The sequence below is a fragment of the Nematostella vectensis genome, chromosome 1 (genome assembly GCF_932526225.1).
Source record: "Nematostella vectensis chromosome 1, jaNemVect1.1, whole genome shotgun sequence".
Taxonomy (NCBI): domain Eukaryota; kingdom Metazoa; phylum Cnidaria; class Anthozoa; order Actiniaria; family Edwardsiidae; genus Nematostella; species Nematostella vectensis.
Window position 1 is genome coordinate 7,782,237 of NC_064034.1, and position 13,271 is coordinate 7,795,507.

General features: G+C 38.2%; 1 protein-coding gene across 2 annotated transcripts; it reads left to right on the forward strand.

The window, feature by feature from the left end:
- Window positions 1-2,731: 2,731 nt before the first annotated feature.
- LOC5520471 lies at window positions 2,732-12,055 on the forward strand. Of its 2 annotated transcripts, none has more exons than XM_001640256.3 (10): window positions 2,732-2,844; window positions 4,186-4,231; window positions 4,507-4,810; window positions 5,373-5,490; window positions 6,470-6,658; window positions 6,933-7,006; window positions 7,467-7,528; window positions 10,518-10,621; window positions 11,063-11,122; window positions 11,928-12,055. In XM_001640256.3, exons 2-10 carry the CDS (start codon window positions 4,191-4,193, stop codon window positions 12,011-12,013), a joined length of 1,038 nt encoding a protein of 345 aa, XP_001640306.3. In that variant the 5' UTR covers window positions 2,732-2,844; window positions 4,186-4,190; the 3' UTR covers window positions 12,014-12,055. The 2 variants fall into 2 exon arrangements, with proteins under 2 accessions (XP_001640306.3, XP_032221523.2); XM_032365632.2 differs by having other exon boundaries at window positions 4,510-4,810.
- The last annotated feature ends 1,216 nt before the right edge of the window (window positions 12,056-13,271 follow it).

A 13,271-nucleotide genomic window follows, 5' to 3' on the forward strand; every position in this document is an offset into this window, starting at 1 on the left:
TAAGAATTTGTGGGTCGACAGGCGCGGATGCAGGAAAACTTCTGACCTGTTTACGGTAAAAGAAAAAGCGCTTAACACTCTGCCTCAATTCTAAACCGCGAAAAGTTTGTCTTCGCCTGTTTACGTCAACAGTTTTGAATAAGTTCGGATCCCAGCCTTGTCACAGTGCCGACGGTGCTCATTGCATTAGCTTCCACATGCCGATCATTACACGTTTTTATAAGAACGTCTCATTTTTTTAGTTGAGGCTGGGCCGTTTTTATTGTTGGGACATTTTAAGGGTGAATATGTTCTTAACGATGTTCTAAAATTTTAGTGTATATAAAAATATAATACCCAATAAATTATTAGGAAGAGAATTACACTAATGATCAATAGAATAATAAGGTTGTTACTTTGAGCACAATTTGATTCTGCATTTTAGAACGCATCAGGACTAAAAAAGAAAAAAAATTATGCTATCTGGGCCTCGGCATGTTCTTAGCAAGTTCTTAAAATTTGGAGAGATCTCAGGTTGGCTTTTCTTATAAAAAGGTTCTTATAAAAAAGATTCTTATTAAAGAAAGTGTCTACTCAAACGCGTAACTAGGAGGAATTTCTACTCTAGAGGTAGATAGAAAGGTTATACAAGGGGGACGCGAAAATGACCGTTTAAAGCTTGGCGAACGGAACTAATAAGACTGCCTCCAGTGCCCCTGCGTCCCTCTTACTTGCCCTGATAGGGACTGAGCTGGGAAAGAAGAAATGAGGACCAGCTATGTTGAAGCTGAATATAACAAATGCTTCCCCACAACCAGCATCATTATCACCACCAGCAACATCTATATAACCAGCATTGTCAACCATTATCATCATCGTTACAAACAATAACAAAACAACTGCCGCCATCATCATAATTACTAACCACTACATTACGCTCACCAGTGTTTCCCCCAGTGTTATCTATAAGTAGAAAATACCTATGATTATATTTTCCGCACTGTATGATCCTACTTAATCTTATGAAATTACAAGGGATAGATTTAAACTTATCTTTTCTAATGCCATCTATAGTTAATAATTTATAATATGGAGCCGACAGTAATTAGAGTGAAAAATAAAAGACAGGAGAAAACAAGAAAAGAAGAAAAGAAAACAAAACAAGAAAACAAAACAAAACTCAATACCAAACAGGCGGTCAATTTCGTTCCCTACAGGCGGTCAGTTGAAGGATATAATTACTAGATTTCGGAAATTAGATCCACTAATTCACCATATATTACTATCTTTAGCATGATTGACAGCATTCAACATAAAGATGCGCGTGTGTTGAATTCCCGGGGACGAAGACGCTAAAATCCTAGGCTTCTCACTAATCCCACAGGCTTCCCACCGTATGCGCATTAATAGTCACATGGAGATCGCCTTCATCTTCATCTGAGTAGTCGAAAAAATAAAAATACACTTTAAAACAGCTTCCAAAAAAATAAGCTTAATTTACCCCCTAAAACGCTAGACACGAGAAAAATAAACCATCTGCATGGTATAACTAAAAAGACTTCAGACAAGCTGTAGTAAAATAGTTGGCTGCGTAGGCGTGCTAACAACAACAAACAACAACATATTTTATTAGCACCCTCTATTATACAGATATTACTTATTAAATAAGAAAAGGAGAAAAATAATTATAATTTTTATAATTGGGCACCAGCCGCATTAAGAAATAGCATAGCTAATCGAGCTTAAGCGGCTAGGTCAAGCGGAAAATTGCATGGGTAAACAACATGATACATCAATATAATATCAATACAAACAGAAACGAAAAACAGACGACAATAGATGCACGCACAAAAACAAAACACGCACAAGCAAGGGGAGGTCGATTATAGGGATCATTTATATATAGGAGAGAATCTTAAGTTTGTAAATTACAACAATAATAGAGTTAGCTTTTGTAACGATCTAAAAGAGAGCTGATCATTAGTGTCTTGAAACTGGAGCGAGATTCAGATTTATAATCATCCTGAATATCGTTCCAGATTTTTACACCAAGAAAGCGAATATTAAATTTGCCATAGTTTGTGCGTATCTTAGGCAGGTAATAAGTCTTCCTACTAGCAAGTCTTGTATTATATTGATGTATCCTGTTAATATTTGTGAAAAATGATTTGAAGACAGATGGCAAATGATCTGAATGGAAGTCATACATAAACAGTGCATTGTTAAGATAGATTATGTCATGAAGTTTGAGGAGACTAAGTTGGTAGAATAATGGATTTGAAGGGGTCCTAAAATCAGAAAAAGTTAATATTCTAATTGCCCTTTTCTGAAGTATAAAAAGGGGCTTAAGAGTAGTTGCATAGGTGTTGCCCCAGGTCACAACTGAGTAAGTTAGAAATGGAAATAATAATGTATAGTAAAGCATTTTTAGGACTGAAATATTTACATAATGTCTTATTTTTGAGAGAACACCAATGCAACGTTTAATCTTTTTAGCTATATGAAGTATCTGATATTTCCAGCTAAGATGGGAGTCAATATATATGCCTAGATATTTGATGTACTTCTCTTTCTTGATGCATTTGCCATTTATCTTAATACTTAGAGTATAATTAGAGATTTTCTGTGGTGGATGAAAAATGATGAAGTTTGTTTTTGCTAGACAAACTATAATCAACACAAGGTTGAAAAAGTATGTTGAACGCCTCTGGAACAGAGTTACTCTGTTCCAGTGAAAGTGCGCGCGCACGCTGTGCCGATCATGCGCATTGGGTGGACGGCCTGTGCTGAACCATTGGGAGTTGTCAAATTCTTCCCTATCGGAGGTGATTCATAACTCAGAGAAACTCAGCCAATTAACTTAAGGTAAGATGCGTCGGTTTTACCCAAAAATGCATGGTTTTAGTACTTTCAAATAATATTGTATTCTTCTTTATTCGAGTTTTATATATTTCATTTGTTTTAACGTAAACGTTCCGAGATTGAGAGTTTATGTCCTTTAACCATTTTTTACGACGCTGCTATGCGCTAAGTTTAAGCTCGATTTTAAATTTGTTCAAAACCTGAAAGGTCAGACATCACAGATTGCAACCGTGTACTTTTTAGGAATAGTTGGCAAGCCGATTGAAAAATAATTGCATTTGTTATTTTCGATAAAGCCTTCAAAAGTCTTCAAAAAATCAGACGGACTATTAACAGACGGACTAAAAACAATTGACGCATTCAAATGGTCTGGGCTTCATGAGGGTAAGGGTCCTTTTAATCGAATGTACGGACAGTTTTCTAAAGAAATTAACCTACTAAAAAATATGTTTGAAATTATAGCGAAAAAATTTTTTCAGAGCATATTTCAGAACAAAGAACTAGTGGAATTGGATAACACAATTTCTCTGAATGATATCAAGCCTTGACGTAATTGATAGAAGATTCCTAATTTTGCCATCCATTTGCGTTTGAATTCTTTTTCTGCAAATGTGTTAAATTTTAATACCTTTACAAAAAAGTTCCATATTACCGACTGTACGAAATATTTCCATTAGCGCGCAAGGTCGTTCGAATGACGTTTTTCTGTATCAGTCTTATTTCCCTTCCAAGCGCTCTTTTTCACCCTGTTATTGTTCTGCATTATTGATAAATTCCACAGCTCTTTGGAATTTCAAATATTCGCGAGAGTTGTGGGTTACATGCTCATGCAGCCATTGTTTTGAAAAAAAGGTGCAGATTTTTCCTGGAATCGGGCATGCAACCAAAAAAATGTCGAGGATATCTGAAATGCCATCGAGTTGTGAAACTATTAATCATTAACACAAAATAACGGGCTGTAAAGACAGCGCTCCCAAGAGGGAAAGACGAGCGCACTAGCTCTAGGTCGCTTTGCGACTGTTTGGGACTCTAAGAGATCAGCTTATTCCAAAGGGTTAAAATTAGTTTTGCCGACGATCATTCCCGTCTATTCTATTCTTATGGGACCCCCTCCCCGGGAGCTTTGGGGGCTTCATTCTTCGGAATGGTGTTTGATCCGAATTTCCAGATGTTATCAGATGACAAAGGGGAGCATATATTAACCTTATTTTCTCATTTTCTAACAAATGATTATCTTTTATCTCAAATTAACCTTTTTGAAAAACAAAGAGAAGTATGTCGCAAAAATAACTCCATTTAGTTGTATATTCTTAAAAGTTATCCTTTTATTCATTTTTGTCTCAGATCACATGCCGAAACAAATGAATACTTCTGAACTGCGGCTCGCGAGGTATGACACACGTGTATAAGATTAAAAGATCGCTTTTCTCACCCCTAGAAATCTTTTCTGTATCAGTTTTGAAAATAAAAACTTCCCAGCTAAATTTACCAGTATACAATTTTAGTAGCGGGTCCTAGGGATCCAGAACGTTGCACCCTCCCCCAGTATTTCACACTAAAATTTAAAAACATATAATACAATTATTTTGAGAACCCTTGTTAACAGTTAACGACTTAGGTACTTTACACCTTAGGCATTTACGATTTTCTCATTTCATGTTTCAGCAGCTGGATGAATTGTTGGTTTCTATTGTCCTTCCAACTCTTCGGCGCATGCGCAAATCAGTGTAAGCCTCCAACAAACAGCGAACCAAGGTACTTGAAGAACAACGTGATGACGTTACTGCAGGGTCTTGGGGCAGAAGGTTGTATTCGGACCTGCTTGCAAACACAAGGCTGCAGGAGCGTCAACCTCCACATGAAGCGTGACATATGCGAACTGAACAGTGCTAACAAGAATGACTTCCCAGAGGATATGGTTGAGAAGCCCGGGTTCGTGTATATTGCTAATAGTCTGGTGCCAGCAAGGGTATGTCCTAATGCTTATGATGATAATGATAACGACGTTGATGATTTCGATGATGTTGATAATGCATTGATGACGAGTGTCATCAAAACCATGATATCAAAACCATCAAAACCATGATTATGGTTAGGATGATTTTAATAATTTTGATGATGTCGATGATTGCTATGATGTTGATGATTTATGTGATATTGATGAGTATGATGATGCTAATGATTATGATGATGTTGATTATTACGATGACTATGATGTTGATTACCATAATGATGTTGGTGATGATGATGACGATTACTGGAATGTTGATGATTATAATTATTTGATGATGTTGATGATTATAATGGTAATAAAAGAGTGTTGAAAATTGCGGTAGTGAATAATGATGACGATAATAAAAATGGCGATACTTAGGATGTTGATTAAGATAAATTGATGATAATGATGATAGTGATGACGATGTTGATTATGATGATAATGATGATAACTGTGATGGTGATGATAATCATTATATGTTTCGGGTACAAATAATGGCACTAAATGTTGAAATCTATTCAATGTTTTTACCCAGATCCCAATACGTTCCTGTGCAGTTTTGAAAAAACTAAAACCGACCTTAAAAAGCGGTTACTACTCTATCGAAACAAAACGCAAGAAGCTCAGAGTGTACTGTGACATGGATAAGTTTGGTGAGTTTGATGTTTTTATGATGATTTTATGATAAAAACGTTTATAATTACTTTAAAAAATAGGTTAGTCCGCTTTTGTTGTTTTTGCTAATGTTGCTTGCTTGTTTCCCGGGAGGGGACTACAGAAAATTAGACGTGGGTGGTCGTCACGTCTTCTTGGGTATAAAATTTCGACCAACTTCCATTCCCTTAGGGGATGTTGGGGGGTTTTTCTTCGATTTTGCCATCTCTTAGGGTATAAAATTCTACCAACTGCTGTTTTTAAAGAAATGTTAGACGTTTTTTTTTCCGATTCTGTTATCTCTAACGGTATAAAATTCGACCAATTGCTATTCCTAAGGGGCTGTTTTAAGTTTTTTTTTGTCTGATTGCGCCATCTCATAGCACAGGCTTACCATCCTAAGGTTTTGTGAAATTGTGTATGTGATGGCATCACGTTTGATCGCCGATCGGCTCACAGTTTACATCTGAAGCATTTAGTAGTTTGCTCTTGAAACGCAAATGCCCTACAATAAAGTCAAAGTAAATGAGAAATGTCTTGTGTTATCTCTTGTATAAAAAAAACAGGACAAAATGTGAAGGTTTGGGGTTGTTTGAGAGAATTTTTCGGGGGTAGAAAGACACTCTCTCAACCCCCAAACCATAACATTTTGTCCTGTCTTTTGATAAAAGAGATGGACATTTCCTCTTAATTTTGACTTTTTTGTATGGCATTTGCGTTTCAAGAGCAAACTACTAGATGTTTCTAATGTAAACTTTGAGCCGATCATACGTGATGCATTACATACACAATTTCACACAACCTTAGAATGGTAGGCCTCTGTGACCACACCCAATTTGCTATCTCTTAGGGGTAAAAATGTCTGTTGGCCACGCCCAAAGTGCCTTCCCTTAGGGTTAAAATTTAAAATCGATTTTGCCTACGATCATCCCCGTCTGTTTTTATCAGAGTCCTTGCTTATTCCTTGCTCGTGCTTAGGTGGGGGATGGACCCTTGTTGTCAGTATCTCCGCCTCCGACAATCTCCATCTTATGAGAGAGAAGAACTGCGCAGACTCGGACATGTGTGTTCCTTTCCCTGGGATCGAGGACATCCCCGCCAGAAAGCACGAGGACGTGGACATCCAGGATATCGCCTCATTTGATGAAGGGGTCATTGCCGCTGAAGGTAAGAACGCGGACGTGGACATCCGGGCCATCGCCCTCTTCAATGAAGGGCCTTTGACGCTAAATGTGAGCAGGCAAAGACATCCGGGACGTTGCGTTTTTCGATGGAGGGTTGGTACTTAATGTAGTCATTAGTATAGTGTGTCTTATAGATACTGACCCTAACTCGAGCCATATTGGTGGCTACTGAGTACTAACTGGATGTAGAGGGCTGTGTTCTCCCTGTCAGCAACGGTCACGATTATTCATTTCAATGCGACTTTTTCTGCTTTCAGGCGTTTTTCGAGTGGAGACAACCTATAGCCCGCATTCCCCTACCAACAAGAATGCTAGTAATGTCTTCTATAAGGTAATACAAGTCATGTTGAAGTGTTTATAATGAAAGGCAAAGGCAAAGATTTAAAAAGGAATACTTCCAAGTGATTTATCAAAGTCTGCTAAGGATTTTTTTAACCTTTCGGTTTTGACTATGCTTTTGTGCCACAATAAAATATATGCAAACGAGATGCGAATTTCATTAGTTTGTATCCCTAGGGGCTACAGTAAATGTTGGAAAATGCGCGACCGGAAAATTCGCTAACACTAAAATTTCGCGTTCAGGTCTTGGACCCCGAGGTTTTTTGCTCCCCCCCCCCAAAAAAAAAAAAAATAATAACAATAATAATAATAATACTAATTTACCAATATATATACAAAATAACTACAAAATACCCGCTGACGGTTTAAATCGCGGATTTAACCCTTGGACCCCAAGACCCGAGGATTTTCCAACATTTACTGTATTTACTATTTTATTCTCTTATCACCAGATTCCAAGTGGTGGCCAATACTTTGACTCGTACTGCCGAGCGGTTAAAGGTTCAGGTGTGAGGTAGGAGAACTTTCTTGCTTGTTTCATTTTAGTCCATATTATTGGTTAAAACAGAAAAAAAAATTTTCTATTCGGAAGTCAAATTATTTCAAACTTTCAAGTTTAAACAAATTTAAGGTCCTAAGATATTAACTAGGGTCAGGAGCTGTATCACCCGGATTCGTAACAATGAACGGGATAGGTTGGTAACAACAACTGGATTTGTAACACAATCAACCAGATATGTAACACAACCGGATTTGTAACAAAAATCAACCAGCGTAACACAACCGGATTTGTAACAAAAATCAACTTATGTAGCAAACTCGTCAACCGGGTTTTGTAACAAACATAAAAACCACCCGGATATGTAACAACTATTAACAACCGGATTTGTAGTAATAATAGTCAACCATTCTTTCGGAGATCCGGAGGCGAAACTCCGAAAACAGTAATTTACGAATAAACCCACTAACACCACGTCAGGAGAAAATGCCGTTTTGCCGTTTAGGGTATTTTATTTAAAATTGGCGAAAATGGAGTGACATTAGCTCTATTTTAGCCGAAATCAAGGGATTTTTCTGTTATACTATAAGTAACGAATTTGAAATTTACAATATTAGACAATTTCTGCAATCACAGCCTTTGTGCAGACGTACAGATATTACACAATTTGAGCGTCGGATCCTTTTCAACATAATGGATTTCGTTACTTTTTCACATGTCCGTAACTTACTCCTTTGAGAGCCCTTCAGTTATTTCAATTTCCTCTACTTTTACAAAAAATTGATATTCGACCTTACCATTCATAACAAAATGGCCATACTCGATCCTTCAACGATTCAGTTCCTAAAGATACAGTAAAAATGACACTAAACCACGATTAAGTAAAGATACTTAACACATTTTGTGTTCCTAAGGCTTTTCTTGGCGGGAGTCCTAAATTTTGAGGAGACTGGATTTTTTGGGCCTTTTTACATGTAAAAAGGAGCGAAACAACAATTTTCAATAAAAGAGTAAAAATACCCTTTAGTTCCAGGGAAGGTATAAATTTATACAATCCCAAACAGTCCCAAACAGTCCCGGAGTTCAAATAGGAATGTATAAATTTATACACTCCCGGAGTTCAAATAGGAATGTATAAATTTATACAGTCCCGGAGTTCAAAAAGGAATGTATAAATTTATACAGTCCCCGAGTTCAAAAAGGAATATATAAATTTATACAGCGGAGTTCAAAAAGGAATGTATAAATTTATACAGTCCCCGAGTTAAAAAAGGAATGTATAAATTTATACAGTTCCCGAATTAAAAAAGGAATGTATAAATTTATACAGTCCCCGAGTTCAAAAAGGAATGTATAAATTTATACAGTCCCGGAGTTCAAAAAGGAATGTATACATTTATACATTCCTATTTGAACTCCGGGACGGTATAAATTTATACATTCAACAATTGTTGTTTCGCTCCTTTTTAAATGTAACAGATACTGACAAATAAAAGATTTTGACATATCTTCCGGTTAACATGGACATTTTTATCGGTTATAGCTAAAACACTCATTGCTTTCTTTTATGAAACACGTCATTCGAGGTAATTTCTATTTCGCTTCTTTATAAATACAATAAATGATAAGAAATGGATGTTTTAGACATTCCATCCCGGAACACATAATCATTTGTGCCACGAATCTTAAAATTATCGATTGACTTCTTAACGTAAAAGGACGGGGGATTCATATTTAGTGAAATTAGCAAATTTTTAAGGCGAGTCTTGAGAAAATCGTATATTCTTGCCATTTCTTGCAAAACGGCATTTTCTCCTGACGTGCTGTTGCTGGAGAGCCGACTATCAGGCTATCAGCCATTCCAATCGGGTCTGTAAAGGCATCATCCAGCAGATAAACAAGTTTGTGCATATTTTTCTTTCTAAATCCATCCTGTTTCACCTCGTTTCAAGCATCAAAATTCGCAGGCACTGACAGCTAGGCTAGATCATGTGACCCGGACCTGCTTGTACTGGACCAGTCTATATTGTGAATTATATCAGGGAGATGTGAGAGACTGCCAGATGATATCAAACATCGTTTTACTTGAAAATTTCCCAAAATTTGGTTGACCCACATTAAGTAAGCCTTTCTTGTTTCTCGATCATTGCGGCTTGACCCAGACCTTAACATACTTAAATGTCCTTGTTAGCTCAATGATACTTTTGAGCTACATAGAACACTATGTTACAGGACGGGTTGCAATATTGTTTAGATTATAGTACTTGTCGTCTAGTTTTTTACGTTCCTATCATGAAAAACGAAAGTTATTAAGTTTTGTTTATCTTATATAAGGATAATTTAGATTTTGTTTACAATTGATGGTTCCCTTAGTCTAGATTTTAGCACGCCCGTGGACCATCCGCTTTAATGATCTTTGGTGCGTCTAAATCCAGAGAATTCAGTTTCTTATATGTAGCAGAATCTTGGTTTCTTCCTTTTGTTTCAGACATTTTTTTTTGGCAAGTTGAACTCCTGAATGTTCTAAGAAACCACATGCCATCTTCACCCCTTGGTTTATACATCATTTGTTTCTATCGTTATTTCATTTAAAGGGAAATGTTGTAGTCACGCGCTCTATGAGCATGCGCAGTTAAGTTTTAAAAGTTGCTTAATCATTAGTGTTATCTTAGTTACCTTGACTTCATTGATTATTTTGTAATTACGCAGGGACGAGAGACCAACTCTGATTGGTTCGTTTGGCCTAATGTATCCCCGTTCCCTCTTGAATTGTTTTACATTTATTTCCTCTCATGTGGGACCACCACATGGATTGCGGTCTGGTTCTAGCGTATAAATGTAGAGAGCCTAGTGCTGTATTTTGTGTGTGTGTTCTTGTTGTTCTGCGATTGCGACTGTGAACGATTAAAGCTTGAAAATACCAGCCTCGCCTTTTCGTCTTCATCTTCCCCCCGTCTTAAAGATCCCGGCTAGTCTCCTAACAACTAAATCGTTTTTGTTTCAGGTGTCCACGAATAATTATTTCGTATCATCACCCATTCGTCTGGGAATCAAGTCCTTGCACTGGGATCGAGAAGGGCTACAGAATAACGTTCAAGGAGCACACCAGTAAGTAAGGACATTGTTAAACCATTGATCCCAGCGTTGGGGTGTATCTTTTACTCTCCAATAAGGATGTATATCCGCCCTAGTATCATTCTACTTTCCTTAGGGGAGGGGGGTGAGGAAGGAAGAAGAGGAGGAGGGGGGTGGACCATATGTCACGTTTCACGAATGTCAAATAATCATCATCCACGCAATAGAAAAGCGTTATTTAACGACACAAGAGGGTCTAATTTTGTCACCAAATAACGCTACTCCACTCCCTATTAACTTGTTGGTGGGGGTGTGGGGAACAGCTTGCAGAGCTTGTGTCGCGGGCACCGTACCATCTATGACTTGCTTGCTGGCTGACTGGCGTAATGATTGATATTAATAATTCTAAAGGATCAACAGGAGTCAACAGCAAACATGAAAGGTATTTTAATCAAATTCAACCTTACATTCTAGTGTTTGACGGAGCCGACGATAGAGAATGCGGCGAGTTCTGGATGTCCTCCGCTTATTCCGGTATTGTAATTCTTGTAATTCTCGCCTTCAAGGATGAGTGGACCAAGTTAGCCAAGTTGACTTCTAATAGGGCCACGAAATCCTCTCTAAATGTGCTTTTTTAACCAATATTTAACAATCACCTCAAAAGCAAACGGCTTATCTTGGAAGTTCTTGCTATACCTTGTTATGAGCACACAGCAGTTGTAGAACATACACATTACTAATAGAAACGACAAGTAAAGGAGATAAATGCCGGCACATAAGGATAAAGTCTAGCATTAGCATAAAAATCTATATCAGGTATACGTGCAAGTATATGTGCTTCGTTTGGTTATGCGATATTTTCCGAGGTTCGATTCAGAATTTCAGCAGTTAGGCACATGAACCGACGATGCACAAGCCAAAAGGGGTTGTATTCTTCCGTGTGCCACTGAATACTCCGTTTCCGCTTGGTCAGATCATATTATATACTTGAGGGAGCGGATGTGGGGCAATTTAAAAATAAACCGTACGTGTACAGCATTCAGAGCGAAAAAAACTTTTGAAGAATTTTTCAGAGAAAAAAGTTGTGTATAAAGAAAATGCCCTCGGGGGGCTCTCGACAAATTTTACAGAGACCATCCCAAGGCTATAGCGGGCCTCTCCCTTTCTTATCCGTATAAGAAAAAACTGAGATCCCCCACCCTTCCCCCTCCCTGCCCCTATGGGATGTACAGAGTGCACCCTTAACAAAATGTTAAACCGTATCTTATATAGGTATAGAGGTCTGTAAAATTCTTACTAACTATTTTCTAACTGAAAGGTTTTTTTTTCATGTCAACAGAAGATCGAATGCTTTACGGCCTGCCGTGGACGCCAAATCATACTGGGATATTACAAAAACGGCAGGGATTTCTGTGGATCAAGTAACTTGCGAAACACCGTAGAGTAAAACATAGAATAAGCTACATACTCATGCGTAAAATGTTAGCAAAATAGAACATTTAAGGACGAGGTGAAGGGGGGGGGGGGGGGGGAGGGTGCGGAAATTTTTTTGCTTCCTGTTTTTTTTCTCATATTTACGCGTATCCCCACCTCCCATGGGGGAATCTTTAGAAAAGTAGACAGGGGTTATCGTCCCATCTCTTAGAGTATACAATTTCGACCAACTGCCATTCCTTAGGGGGTGTTAAAGGATTTTTCCGATTTTGCTATCTCTTACGGTATAAAATTCGTCCAACCGCTATTCCTAAGGGGGTGTTTGACGTTTTTTTTTTCCGATGCTATCTCTTAGGGGTAATCATTTCTGTTGACCACGCCCAAAAAACGTAAGGGTCACTGGCAGGTACACACACGGTGGTAAATCACCCCTAGTACGACAATTCGGCTAAAGCCTGACGAGGCAATCTTAAAAAGGCTTTCATTGCTCTCAGTGTTGGTAACCCTAGCGGCTTGCACACTTAGAAGCACATAAAAGGGTGAGGTACAAGCATCAATTGAATTTTGAATTCAGCTGTGTAAAGATGGTTAGACAGCGCAATTAAAAACACGGTAACTCCACCCCCACAAGTCTTAAAGTCGTTGTTATAGTTTTATCATCAAGGTGGGCAGTTTTGTTAGGGGAAGGGGCGCGCAGCCATAGATGTCAATACGCAAACAGTCTAGATTTGACTGAGAAGACTGTCTTTTCCCGAGCGAGGGAGGTGTGGAGATGCGCGCCGGACAATTGAAATGTTTCTCAATCCATTTGAAGCACCGAAATCCATCTGGTGTGCAGACTGTCTGGTGTGTAAGTAGGTTTCATTGCCGAAAAAGTCGGTAAGGAGAGGGGGTGCACAATTGCTCGTAGGCGATTGGTGACTTGAGAACCCGGAGAAAACCTTCGGAGCAAAGGCAAGACAACCTAACTAAACTCACGTCGGAACCTGGAATCGAATACAGAACCCAGTGGCGAGGCACAGGCACTAAAGAGCGACGCTCTGCCAACTGCGCCACCGAGGCTTACATGCTTTATATTTCAGTGGATGCCTATTTCAGAATGCTATTGCAATATATTTATGGAGTTCGTTTGGCACTCATAAAGGAATGTCGAAGGACTATAGTTTTAACCAGATCAAAAGCCTTTGATTTTTTTAACGGTTCAATAGAAAACATGGGCTTTCTTCTACTAATAACATGTAGATATTAC